This window comes from Podarcis erhardii, assembly GCF_964252035.2.
Source record: "Podarcis erhardii genome assembly, chromosome: 1".
In the NCBI taxonomy this organism is placed as follows: domain Eukaryota; kingdom Metazoa; phylum Chordata; class Lepidosauria; order Squamata; family Lacertidae; genus Podarcis; species Podarcis erhardii.
In genome coordinates, this window is record NC_138497.1 from 43328969 (window position 1) to 43343012 (window position 14044).

Below are 14044 nucleotides of genomic sequence, written 5' to 3' on the forward strand. Positions count from 1 at the left end.
TTTTCACAAAATTAAAAACACGCTAACAAATAAACAAACATAAATCATAACCTTATTAAAACTAATCTTCTTAACATTGTTAAGTGACTTCCTCGTATCCCCCTAGTTGAATTTCAATGCATATAATTTTAACGGTTTTCCAAATGTATTACTATTGTTTCTATTGCACGGCGGCTGTCAAAGGGTTTTCCATTTTGCTTCTGAACTGAAGTTTCCCCACCCCAAATAAAGAGTTTCATCAAGTAAACCTCATTAGTGGATGAATAAGTCGGGATTCAGATTCTCACCCCCGACACACTTGGCTTTGCATTACTGCCTGTCCTGCACATATTAAAGAATTTGCCCGCTTAGTAAATAAAGATCAGAAGCAGCCACGCCGAATTGTTTTACGTTAAACAAAAAACTTCCGACGAGGATGGGATTCGAACCCACGCGTGCAGAGCACAATGGATTAGCAGTCCATCGCCTTAACCACTCGGCCACCTCGTCACAGAAACCTCCACTCTCTCCAAGCCTATAAGGAACTGTTCCAACCGCAAACCTTTCTCTCGCCACCCACCAGTTTAGACGAATATACCGTCGCCCCTCAGCAAACGCTACGCCGTGTGCGGTACAACGAATGTCCTGAAGAATGACAACAACTCTCCCGAGAAGCCACAGAACGTTTCGCGGGTTCCTGCCTATCCCTTTCTCGGCGGTGGCTCCGTAGGCCTCACCGCCCGGAGGCTGCCATGTTGTACGGAACGAGGGCGCTGCCGCGCCGCCAATCCGAAACCGCCATTTAGGCCTTGAAGCGAGGTTGGCGGTTGGAGGCGCATGCGCGCGGTCTGGCGGTTATTTTGAATCCCGCGCAGCCTAGTCGGGCGCTGTGCCTTCAGTCGCGGGGAGGCCTCAGAGGAGACGGGTGTGCGGCTGGAGACCGGACCCGGGAAGGTGAGCGGGGAGCGAGGGCGTCGCGCCAGAAGCGTCGGCGTGAGGGGAAGGGAGCGAGGCTTAGTCCGGCAAGCGCTTCGCGGCCTCCCCGAATCTCCTTCCTCGCGTGGCTCTGGACTCGGCGCTGGCGGCCCTGAAGTGGCTCCGGCCGGGAGTGCTGCTCCCTCCCTCGCCCTCCTGCTCTCCACCCGCGCCGAGTTGCTTTAACCCGGGTTTCTTTTTCTTTTTAAAAATTATTTTTCACATTTTGAAATTTACAAACAACCAAAATAAAAAGAGAATCCCATCGATTCCGCTGAACTTTCTCTCCTCCCCTTTGTGTACGTTAACTTTTTTCCTCCTGTGTCTTCTCTATTAATCCAAATCTATTAAATCTCCACCACAACCGTTAAACTACAAGTCTCATTCCAATCCTACTAATATTGTTAACTGTTTGCAATGATTTTTAAGGTAAATTATATATTTTTCCCTATCTTTATTAAATTTTTTGGTCTTCCTGGTTTCTAATTCTTCCGGTTATTTTTGCTATTTCGTCATAATCCACCCGTTTAATCTGCCACTCTCCTCTCTGGTAGGGACTACGTCTTCTTTCAGTCTCTGGGCTAACAACATCTGAGCAGCTTTCCCCTAACTTCTTTCCCGCCTTGACCCATTTCTAGCGCGCGACATTGACTTAAGCGGGGCTTACTTCCGAGTAAACCGTGCACTGCGGGGCAACCTGGAGTTAGCGCATTTCTGCTGCCGCCTTTGTTGGAAGTAAGGAAAAGGCAAGCGAGGTAATATTTTATATAGTACTGCCAGAAGTTCCTGCCTCTGGCTTGCTAGATTTAGGCTGGAGCCCTGGAGGCCCACTTTCCTGGGAGTAAGCCCCCTTGCTTTTGAGTAGACGTTTATAGGAGTGTGCTGCTAAAGGCCCAGTTTAAAGAGTCATTTGTGATAATTGAATTACATCATGGTGGTGTCCCCCCCCCCGGAGATGTGCTTTGAAGAAGGGATACTTTCAAACTAACTCACCTGATCATGGGGGGGCGGCAGGAAAAACTAAATGACAGCAGAAACTGGAGGAGAAGTTGACCGGAAAGATGACAGCTGGCTTAAGATTTTATGTTGTGAACCATGGTATATACTACTACTACTACTACTACTAATTTTCCCCTGGGTTTCCTCAGCCACTCTGGGCGGCTTCCAACAAACTATTAAAAATACAATCAAACATTAAAAACTTCCCTAAACAGGGCTGCCTTCAGATGTCTTCTAAAAGTCAAATACTGTAGTTCATAGAATCATAGAGTTGGAAGAGACCACAAGGGCCAGGAAACACCATCAGAGCACTCCTGACATATGGTTGTCAAGCCTCTGCTTAAAGACCTCCAAAGAAGGAGACTCCACCACACTCCTTGGCAGCAAATTCCACTGTCGAACAGCTCTTACTGTCAGGAAGTTCTTCCTAATGTTTAGGTGGAATCTTCTTTCTTGTAGTTTGGATCCATTGCTCCGTGTCCGCTTCTCTGGAGCAGCAGAAAACAACCTTTCTCCCTCCTCTATGTGACATCCTTTTATATATTTGAACATGGCTATCATATCACCCCTTAACCTCCTCTTCTCCAGGCTAAACATGCCCAGCTCCCTTAGTCGTTCCTCATAAGGCATCGTTTCCAGGCCTTTGACCATTTTGGTTGCCCTCCTCTGGACACGTTCCAGATTGTCAGTGTCCTCCTTGAACTGTGGTGCCCAGAACTGGACACAGTACTCCAGGTGAGGTCTGACCAGAGCAGAATACAGTGGCACTATTACTTCCCTTGATCTAGATGCTATACTCCTATTGATGAGCCCAGAATTGCATTGGCTTTTTTAGCTGCCGCGTCACACTGTTGGCTCATGTCAAGTTTGTGCTCAACCAAGACTCCTAGATCCTTTTCACATGTACTGCTCTCAAGCCAGGTGTCACCCATCTTGTATTTGTGCCTCTCATTTTTTTTGCCCAAGTGCAATACTTTACATTTCTCCCTATTAAAATTCATCTTGTTTGTTTTGGCCCAGTTCTCTAATCTGTCAAGGTCGTTTTGAAGTGTGATCCTGTCCTCTGGGGTGTTAGCCACCCCTCCCAGTTTGGTGTCATCTGCAAATTTGATCAGGATGCCCTTGAGTCCATCATCCAAGTCGTTGATAAAGATGTTGAATAAGGCCGGGCCCAAGACAGAACCCTGTGGCACCCCACTAGTCACTCTTCTTCAGGATGAAGAGGAACCATTGATGAGCACCCTTTGGGTTCGGTCAGTCAGCCAGTTACAAATCCACTGAGTGGTAGCATAGTCAAGACCGCATTTTACCAGCTTCTTTACAAGAATATCATGGGGCACCTTGTCAAATGCCTTGCTGAAATCAAGGTAGGCTACATCCACTGCGTTCCCTTCATCTACCAGGCTTGTAATTCTGTCAAAAAACGAGATCAGGTTAGTCTGACATGACTTATTTTTCAGAAATCCATGCTGACTATTGGTGATCACATAGTTGTTTCTTTAAATACAAATTCAATAAATAAATAATAAAAAAGACTTGGGGGGAGCATTTCTGCGGTCCTGTGAAGTTAAGTGGGTGGCTACATGGGAAGTTATGGAATAGCTTCTCCAGAGAGGCTCGCCTGGCATCTTCTTTATGGTCTTCCCACCCATTGAAGACCATTTTATTCACTCAAACTTATGAATTTGTGTTTTAAAACCAATCCTAGTCTTTCAGTATTTAAATGTGGTTATAACTAAACTATACACTTTTGCTCTTTCAGTATGATTTTTATTCTGGCCTGCAAATTGTGTTATTCTGTAGTAGAAGGAACATCTTATTGTTTTTATTGGGTTCTTTTTAAAAATTACTGTATTTTTTAGGTTTAATATTTTATAACGTGTGGTTTTGCTTTATAAACTGTCTAGAGAGTTTAATTGATGGTAGCCAAATACTGTAGTGTCCATCATTTTTCATTTAATTTTGTCTCAAAGAACACCTGTGGCAGCTTGTTGTACTGTGCTTTCACACAGTTTTAAGACTAATTTTGCACTTGTTGTAGGAAACCAGTCTTCCAAAATGGACAAGATTTATTCCGAAATGAATGATGAAAAGTAAGTTGTGCTTTCAGTGCATGCCTTTTCTATGATGACAATTTGTTGTTTTTTATTTTCTGATTGTTATGTCTCTATCAGCTGGTGGCCTGTGAGATTACAATGCTGTGCTTTGTATTTGAGTAATGACTGTTTACTTTCATAAAAGTTCTGAAATTTTAAACCTGTATTTTACTTTTCAGAAAGTTTCTTGCTTTTCACTGGAAACAATTTTGCATAAGGTGTGTTGAGGAGGATTGAGGTTTAACTTTCACAGAGTTTTCCTTTTTCTTTTTTAGTGACTTCACAGAGGGCAGAAAGAAAAGAAGGATTTCCTCAGTAAGTGTAACTTTGAATAAGACCTATATATATAGATTTTCTTTTAGAAGAAATGTAGCAATTGGTTAGGCCAGTCAAATGACCATGCAGCAGTCAGAGAAATAAAGCAAGAAAGTTTTAATTATTTGCCGGCGGCAAGCAATGGCGCAGAGGAATAAGTTCCAAAGTCCGGCCCCTCCAAACAGGGGAGGCTTTCCTTTATACAGTACATTCTTAAATCAGGTCTTTATCCAAACAAAAGTTACAGCATTACACATACTGTACAGTACTCAGATAGATACATTAGGTTCAGCCTGGAGATAAGAACTGCTTTGCCTAGAGATTGTGTTCCAGATAGATACATTAGGTCCTGCCTAGAGATAAGGCATGAGGAGTTGGACATTCATGTCTTCCATGTCCTTATGTGGTAATCTTTATCAGCCTATCTCTGGGTAGTGGGTGTCTGAGTGTATTTACTGGATATGGGGGCCTGGCCAGATCAACAGAATGGCTTCCTTGCTTAACATTTTAACTCTCAAAATGGCTTCCCTGAGCACGTTGCCACAGTAGAGCGTAGTAATCCTGACTTCACTCGCTTGTACAGAGAGAAATTAGTTCATTGGTCTTATCCTCCTGTTAATGATTTTGTATTTGTTGTGCTAATGATTATAGTTGGCCTGATTACATCCTACATTTTGTCATTTTATTGTGTAACCCACCTGATGAACAGTGGGAAATAAATGCATAAAATAAATAAAATGAAAATAAATGCAATGCAAAACCTTTTCAATTATCTATGTATTATCCACTTTATTCCTGTCCTAGGGATAACTTTATTCCTGACCTGCAGCTACATACATACATAAATTTATTTGTGTGCCACCTTTCCATAGTTAAAACCATGCTCAAGGTGGCTTACAACATGAAAAATATATAATTACAAATATAACAAAAGTAGTCATAAACAATAAAACATCAAAAGGTATACAACCAAACTGAAACAATTTCCTCATAAATCATAACATCCAACATAAAGATACAAAAAATCAATAACAGCAACACCCCTGCTTCCAAAATGGTGTCCCCGCCCCCAAATAACGTAGCAGCTGGAGTCAATCAGGTCTGCACTCTCCTAGGCCAGGTAGAAAAAGGCCTGCAAGGCAGTGAGCAGGACTTCCCAGACTCAAAGAATGTATCATAATGAAATTCTGAATATTCTGTTCAGCAAGCAAGACTCTAAACATTACATATATATTGTGCCTCTTTCTGTAATGGTGGCAAAAAAGAGAGAGCTAATTTTCTGATACTAAATGTACTCTGCTCTTATAGAGCTTCATGATCTAAAACTCTGCATTTTGTGACAATTCTGTCAATAATTGGCTAAAACATATTTTTTAAACATTTGTTTAAGCTGTCATATGAACCTATATTTAATACATATGCTAAGTTTTCTGCTTTCTGAGGTATCTTGCAAAGTGAAACTTCTAGAACAATCTGTAGACTGAATCTTAAGCCATTTGTGCATAGGGAAGGGGGAAAGCCTCAGACAGATTTTATAGAAATTCTTGCTACTGCAGCTCTGCAGACAAAAATGCAAGCGACTGTTTGGTTCCAAGTGTCTTGCAGTGTTATCTATGGAAATAATGCTACAACAGTGTATGAAGTTCATTTCCATACATGAAAATGTTTATTTGGATTGCAGACATAGCAAATACATTTGGTAATTTTCTTTAGGACAGTTCCATTCTTCTTTTCAGTTGGAGTGTGTTCATCTGCTTTTTTTTTTTTTAAATAAATATTTATTAAAGTTTTTAAATATAAATGCACAAATAATAAACAATCTTACTTCTATCACAACAATTTCATCACTTCTTTGGACTCCCTCGCGTCTCCCGCTCCCATTTACATCGTTAAAAGTTTTTTTTCAAACAAATTATCAACTTGTTTACAATCTCATGTCCACTCATTCAAATATAATCTAGCACTTCTTCCAAAAAAATTTATATTTTCTTTAGTCTCACTTATCATCAAATTTAAATCTAATTTAGTGGTGGCCAATTTTTTATAATCTAGCATCCTTCTTAACATTCAACCAAATTACAATGTTTTTGTAGATACATCTTGAATTTCTCCCAGTCTTCCTCCATCTTCTCTTCTCCCAGATCACGGATTCTGCCAGTCATCTCGGCCAGTTGCATATAGTCCATCAGCTGCATCTGCCACTCTTCCAGTGTGGGTAGATCTTGAGTTTTCCAGTTTTTTGCGATGAGAATCCTTGCTGCCGTTGTTGCATACATAAAGAATGTTCGGTCCTTCTTTAACACCTTCTGGCCGACAATACCCAGAAGGAAGGCCTCTGGTTTCTTAGTGAAGGTATACTTAAATACCTTTTTCAGCTCATTATATATCATTTCCCAGAAGACCTTCACCTTAGGGCATGTCCACCAGAGGTGAAAGAATGTTCCTTCATTTTCTTTACATTTCCAACATTTATTATCAGACGAATGGTATATTTTGGCAAGTTTAACTGGGGTCATGTACCATCTATATATCATTTTCATTACATTTTCCTTCAGAGCATTACATGCGGTGAAGTTCAGCCCAGTGGTCCACAACCTTTCCCAGTCCTCAAACATAATGTTATGCCCAATGTCCTGTGCCCATTTTATCATAGCCGATTTAACCATTTCGTCTTGTGTATTCCATTTTAACAGCAAGTTATACATTTGTGTTCATCTGCTTTTGACTTGAAATATTCAGACTGCCAGTCTTGGTTATTAAAAATTACAAGGATAGTAAGGAATGAATTACTATCCTGAGTGACAATTCAGAAATCTGCTTTAAGTGCATTAGTGCATTCTAAAAGGCTTTATCTTGGAGATATATGCATACAGTACTACTATTTTGAATAGCAGAAGTTGTTCCACAAACCAGAAATCCGTTTACTGTGTAATATGCAATGTTGCTTTAAGAAATAGTTTTGTAGCTGCTTCAGAAATTGTTTTCTCAATGATGCCTATTTCCTTTGTAGATTTTAAAAGCTCCCCAGACCCCTCTCCGTGACTTAGGGAGTGGAAATGAATTAACTCAGGTAGGCATTACATTACATATAAGTGAGGTCATCTCCAAATATAAGTCAGTGTCTGTAACCTACCACTGGTTAATTTTTTAAAAAATATGTCTATATTTTAAAAAGTGTATAACTTCTTGACATATTTATTTTGAAGTAGCCTTGTCTCAAGTTAGTGGGTGAAATTCACTGCTGCCATCCCACTTGCGGAGCAGCTTTCGATGCAGTGGAGTAGCCTGGTAATGTAATGTTGGGGAACCTCTGGTCTGCATGCCTAATTAAGCCTGTTAGGGGATCTAATTTGGCCAATAAGGCCCAGCCTACCAGTGCTACATCTGACGACATATGCTACCTTCTCGGCAGTGGCGCCCGCCCTGTGGAACGCCCTCCCATCAGGTATCAAAGAGATAAAAAACTACCTGAAATTTAGAAGGCATCTGAAGGCAGCCCTGTTTAGGGAAGTTTTTAATGTGTGACATTTTAATGTATTTTTGATCTTTGTTGGAAGCCGCCCAGAGTGGCTGGGGAAACCCAGCCAGATGGGTGGGGTACAAATAAATTATTATTATTATTATTATTATTATTATTATTATTATTATACGCCTGTGCAAGAGCTATCTATCAGTTGATTGGCTTCAATTAAGAAGCCCAGTTCCTTTGCCCATAAAGTTTGATTTCATTTCCAGTGGACAAAAGAAAATGGCATGTGATTGAATCAAAATGGCTCACAGGGGTTGAAGGAGGTTTCTTCCACTTCCCCATTCCTGCTACAGCTCCTTAAATCTGCTTGGGGGACCTTTCAAAGCAGCATGAAAAATGTGCGGGTGTGTTGCAAAGGGACCAAGGAATCAGAGAAAATTGCCTCCCTTCATTTTACATTAGCAGATTGCTCTGCTGGATCAAAAGCATTGGATTTCACCCAACGGGTTAATTTGCATGTATGGGTGCAATCCAAACTGTCTGTGGTACTGGGTGACTTGAAAACCAGCTCCATGAGCATTGGATATTTAGCATGTTTGCAATTTAAATGTGTTCAGGTACCATAGATATATAAGTCTGTTCCTAAAGGTTAATTTTCAATAATAACACTTAATATCAAGTATCCTGGTTGAAAGCTTTCATATAAAAGTTGCTGCCTATGCATTTAATTTCTGTGTTGCATATTCAGGACTGCAATGTTGAAAAACGTCAGAGAAACTCCAGGCGTGTCAGTTTTGCAGCTACTATCAGGTAAGCTTATTCTTAAAGTAGCAGATCTATAAAACTGGTCTTGAATGCAAACAGCCCCAAACTCCACTTAAAAAGGTATAGATCCTTATCAGCTGTCTACATTCTCTCTTAGATTGATGAGTGAAATGCTTGTTAAGGCAAGATTTAAAAATATCAATTTAGCTGTTCTTTGCTTAATGAAAATGGGGTATGGGGTATTTAAAAATCCCAGCATGCTGTTCTGACAGTCCTAAACAATATGCACTGTTATGCTACAGATTAGTATTACCACTTTTTAACACATTTGGAAACAAGTTTGGAAGATGGATCATTGCTTGTGGTGTGTACTGACATCCCATTTGGTCTCATTGCATTGCAGATTTTTTGCTATTGTCAGAATATACTAAATAGTGCTATTTGTGGAATGGAGACAGTTTCTAAGCACAAACAATAGAAACACATTTTTATTATTTTATGCTAGCATGGCTTAGTGATTAGGGTCAGCCTAGGACTGGGAGACCCAGGTTCATATTGTGCCATTCATTCTCGCTTTTAGCATGACCCATCTCCCAGGGTTGTGAGAAGCAAGGGGAGCGAACTGTTTTTAATTATTTAAAACATTTATGTACTGCTCTTCATCTAAATCATAACAAACCAATTCACAATATATGAATATAATGCATTTTAATATGTGGATTGTAGTGTAAGAAAACACCAAGATACAAATGACTGTATCCAACAATACATTACAACCAAGCTAGGAATTAAAAGCAAATGAATGGATACGTTTTAAGAAAGGGCCAAAAACTCAGCCTGTCAATTATAAAAGGTTAAATCAAGTTTTAAAACTTTTATGTTATAAAGGCTAACTGCTCTATCCATAATTAACTTGTGCACTCTCCCAATAGCATACTTTAGTTCCAACTTTGCATGAATGCAAGGGACTCCTTGTATCCTGAGCTGTGACAAAATCAAAGTCGGTGCACATATAGGGTTTTATTTAGGGGTTTTTTTATTGGGTTGTTGTATTTTGATTTTATGTATTTGAACCGCCCTGAGACCTTCGGGTATAGGACGGTATAGAAAATAAATAAATAAATAATATGAATGTTTGTTTTCTTTACAGCAAATATTTCCAAGTTAGTAAAATTGTAATTCCTTTTGTCTGTGTGTTTTAGCATCTTCCCATCAGATCCTCCAGCCACTGAGGTATCAGACCATACCGGTGAGAACTTTTGTTCATTTTTATGTTTTGGGATGATAACGAGAGCCTTATTACATTCACCAACATCAATGCTGATGTTTCTTTCATGATGTTTTTTGTTTAATTTTAGGAACAGCAACAGCAAAGAATCAAGACACATTTAATCAGTAAGCCTGAAATGAATTGCCTAATAGAACAGATTTCTCAGTTTTAAAGTACAGTGGTTCCTTGGTTTAAGAACAGCTTAATTTATGAACAACTTGGATTAAGAACACTACAAACCCGGAAGTAGGTGTTTTGGTTTGTGAACTTTGCCTTGGAATAAGAACGTTTCGCTTCCTGTTGAGTGTGTTCCATTTGTAAATTGAGTCCCCTGCTGGTATGGGAAAGCACACCTTGGTTTAAGAACACTTTGGTTTAAGAACAGACTTCTGGAATGGATTAAGTTCGTAAACCAAGGTACCATTGTAGTCTGAGACATGATTTCCAGTCATATAATACTTCTACCAGTGTTGACTGCTTAATGCAGTGTTTCCTAAACTTCTGGTAAATGGGAAAAAAATTTTCATGGACTGAAATTCCACCTGATAGGGTTTGTTCCTAGAGTGTGCAAGATGGCAATAGTCAGCCTCCTCTGAGGGCATAAATTCTAACTCTGGAGTGATTGGGATACTCAGTCTATTGCTTTCTCATGGCATGCTGGTATATTCCAATAGACAATGTGAGAATGATTGACTTGATGAAGGGATCTACTGCATAGGAAACTTTATTACATGCCTTTAGAGCTGGAAGAGTGATTTAACTGATAACTACATTTGTAATTGATCTTAATGGTGGGTTGGATTTCAATTAAAGTGCATGTAACAGGGTCATAGTATAATAGAAGTAGTGGTATAATTCCAGCAGTTATAGTTCTGTTAATTGCTAGTTTTCCTGTTGAGATAATCTTTGATATAAATTAAATCAAGTTATGATTTATTGTTACTGCCTTTTTAAGGAATGCAGAACTGGAGGCCGACCTGTGTAATATCACTGGTACGTATGAAAACAGCAATTACCTTTAAATATCCACTGCTTTTTGATAATATGTTAAAATTTTGTATGATATGGTTTTGCAAATATATTTGCTACTTGGAAGTGACATAGATCATACTTAATTTGTGGCAATAAAGCCTCAGATCCCATGTGGTGACATAGAAAGTTTGCTGGAAGAACTAAACAGTCGAGCTGCTGTGAAGGATGAAGAAATTGTCGATTTTGGATTAGAACAGCAATCCAACACCAGTGCCCCTTACACCAGACTGTGAAAGCTTTGGATTGGGTGGAAGTGTACCTTTGCTACTGGCAGTATCCCTGTTGGTGGGGGCCAGCAGAAAGTCTCAAAATCGGGTATTCTGAGAGAGAAGGCGGGTCTGAGCTGGCCCAGGTTCCAATGGGTCCTGAGCTGGTTTTGCTGCCATCATGTGATGGCATTGGGCCTGATAAGACCTGACTGGTGCACAAGCCTGGAGCTGACACAGGGATCAGACCTGATCCTGACCTACCTTCCTCTATGGCCACTGAGAGACTGGGTGGGTGTGGATGCAGCAGTGGCTCTACTTCTCTGTAAAACCACACCAGTGGGAAGTTGGCTTGCACCCTGAAGCAGTGGTTTTCAACCTTTTTGAGTCCACAGCTCCCTTGGCCACCTTCTTTGTGCAACTCTCCTATGTGATACAAGTGAGTCCTCATTTATGTGGGGGTTCCATTCTGGACCATTGTTCACATCACCTAAACACATAAGTGGGGATTCCCCTGTTCTGCTCCTGCCCCATAGCTGAGCAAGTCTTGATATCCCTGCTGCTTGCGAGCAGGAGGGACCTCAGGGCTTCTTTGCAAGGCTTAGCTGGGGGAGGGGGGCGATAGCAGCCCAAAGAAGCTGGGAAAGGAACAAGCTGTATTGTCCCAGTGATACTCCTCTCTCTGCAGTGTGAGGGGCAGAGCGATGGCAGCTTCACCTGGCAGTATATCACAGGTGAAACTGCAGCTGCTTCTGAGTCCCTCTGCTGCTACCAGCGGCCGAATGTCGAAAGCAGCGCTGGTAGCAGAGGGACTCAGGAGTTGTGTCAGTGTCACCCGCAATATACTGCTGGGTGAAGCCGCCATCACAGTCCGCTCCTCATACCAGTCCTGCTCAGTGTATCGCTACATTGCCCAGGCCTAGGCAGACGTGAAGTAGCTGAGTGTGTGTGTGTTAGGGCTACTAGGGCTAACCTTTTCCAGATCATGGTCAATTCTCGGAGGGCCAAAGTGAAAATGGCCAGTTTTTACTTTGCACAAAGTTTCTGTGATCTTTTTCATCAGTAAAATAAATTTATTTTTTTAAAAAATGGACGGATTTAGGGGGCTCTGAGTTACAGTTAGGCCAATAAAAGTTTGGATTCACAACATGGGAATAATTGGTTCTTTAAAAAAAAATGGACAAACCTTGATGGAGGCACACACAAGATCTCTTGGTCAGCCACCCCAGTCTGGAGTCTGATAGAATAATTGTGGCAGTTATGGCTCCTATGACCTAGCAACCCCCAGGTGGCAAGAAAAGCCAGGAAGCATGGTACGTCTGAAATTCATGCATTAATTTGAACTAACCAGCCAATACTTTGGCTTCAGAATGTCTGTTGCATAAATAAACAATTGCGTAAATAAACATTTTTTTTTTCTCAAAAGGGATTTTCCCCCCCTCAAAATAAACAATTTTTTGATTTTTTTTTCTCAAAAGGGATGAACACCTTACTTCATGCTCCCATCAGGACACCTTTGCAACAATTGGAGGTAAAAAATAAAATACATTTGTTCCTCTAACATAATACCATATATACTCGAGTATAAGCTGACCCGAATATAAGCCAAGGCACCTAATTTTAGCACAAAAAACTGGGGGAAATTATTGACTCAAGTATAAGCCGGTTCACCACACCACAAACCTGGCGGCGGCAGCAGCGGAGGAAGAACAAGCAGCCCAAAAGGGCTGCTCTCAGGGCTGCTCAGCCCAGTGCCTCTCCCAACCACGGCTCCTGTGCCTGCTCTTGTGAGAAGCGGGCGGTGGCAGCGGGACCAGCAGCAAGAAAGGGCTCCTTTCGGACCGCTCGTCCCTCTGCTGCCACCTGCCTCACTCAAGTATAAAATTCTGTATACTAGCTTTCATCAATCAGATGTTCTTGGGCCTGCCCACCCCCCCCCATGTTGTTCAACTACAACTTCAATGATGTCATGGTGGCTGAGGTTGTTGGGCCTTCTGGTCTAACATCTGGAGGACACCAGATTGGCAAAGACTGCTGTCAACAAAATGAAGAGCAACACACTGAAGAATACAGTGGTAACCTCGGGTTACATACACTTCAGGTTACATACGCTTCAGGTTACAGAATCCGCTAACCTAGAAATAGTGCTTCAGGTTAAGAACTTTGCTTCAGGATAAGAACAGAAATCGTGCTCCGGCGGCAGCAGGAGGCCCCATTAGCTAAAGTGGTGCTTCAGTTTAAGAACAGTTTCAGGTTAAGAACGGACCTCCAGAACAAATTAAGTACTTAACCCGAGGTACCACTGTACACTGTGTTTCACCATCTTCTCCTCTGAGTGACCCCACTGTTTCTTTGTTCTTCCTTTTGCTACGAACTGTACAGTGGTACCTCTGGATGCGAACAGGATCTGTTCCGGAGCCCCGTTTGCATCCGGAAGCTAACGCAAGCTGCATCTGCGCTGGTCACGATTCGCCGCTTCCGCGCATGTGTCATTTTGTGATGTCATTTTGAGCGTCTGCGCGAGCAGCGAAACCAGGAAGTAACGCACTCCATTACTTCCGGGTCACCACGGAGCGCAACGCGAAAATACTCATCCCGAAGCTACTTCAGTCCGAGTATGACTGTATTTATTTACTTTAGAAGACCTGGTTCCTCCCAGCCCCCAATCTTTACATTGTTTGTTTAGCTAGTCAGTAGTGTAATCTGGCCTTAACATTTTGGTATCTGAAAGTTAGGTTAAATGTGCTTAGCAGTTAAGTATAGGCGGCAACCATTTTGCATGGGGGCTCTATTCCTGGACCCCACACGCATCAGTGGAACATGCATGAGCCCGTTCCACCCCCATTCCTCCCCTCCAAAAGGACCCGTGTGTTGGCAGTCGTGTGTCAGTTGGATGTGCTTAAAGTGGTCGCTGCCTGTACATAAATTTCAGTAAGCA

General features: G+C 41.5%; 1 protein-coding gene across 1 annotated transcript in view; it reads left to right on the forward strand.

The window, feature by feature from the left end:
* Nucleotides 1-259: 259 nt before the first annotated feature.
* Nucleotides 260-14044, forward strand: part of KNL1 (kinetochore scaffold 1) — a 31676-nt gene continuing 17891 nt past the window's right edge. The window contains exons 1-9 of the mRNA XM_081858372.1: nt 260-933; nt 3995-4046; nt 4325-4364; nt 7375-7434; nt 8582-8643; nt 9801-9847; nt 9957-9993; nt 10824-10861; nt 12585-12637. Coding sequence (XP_081714498.1) covers nt 4012-4046; nt 4325-4364; nt 7375-7434; nt 8582-8643; nt 9801-9847; nt 9957-9993; nt 10824-10861; nt 12585-12637 — 372 coding nt within the window. The 5' untranslated portion in view covers nt 260-933; nt 3995-4011. The remainder of the gene's footprint in view (nt 934-3994; nt 4047-4324; nt 4365-7374; nt 7435-8581; nt 8644-9800; nt 9848-9956; nt 9994-10823; nt 10862-12584; nt 12638-14044) is intronic.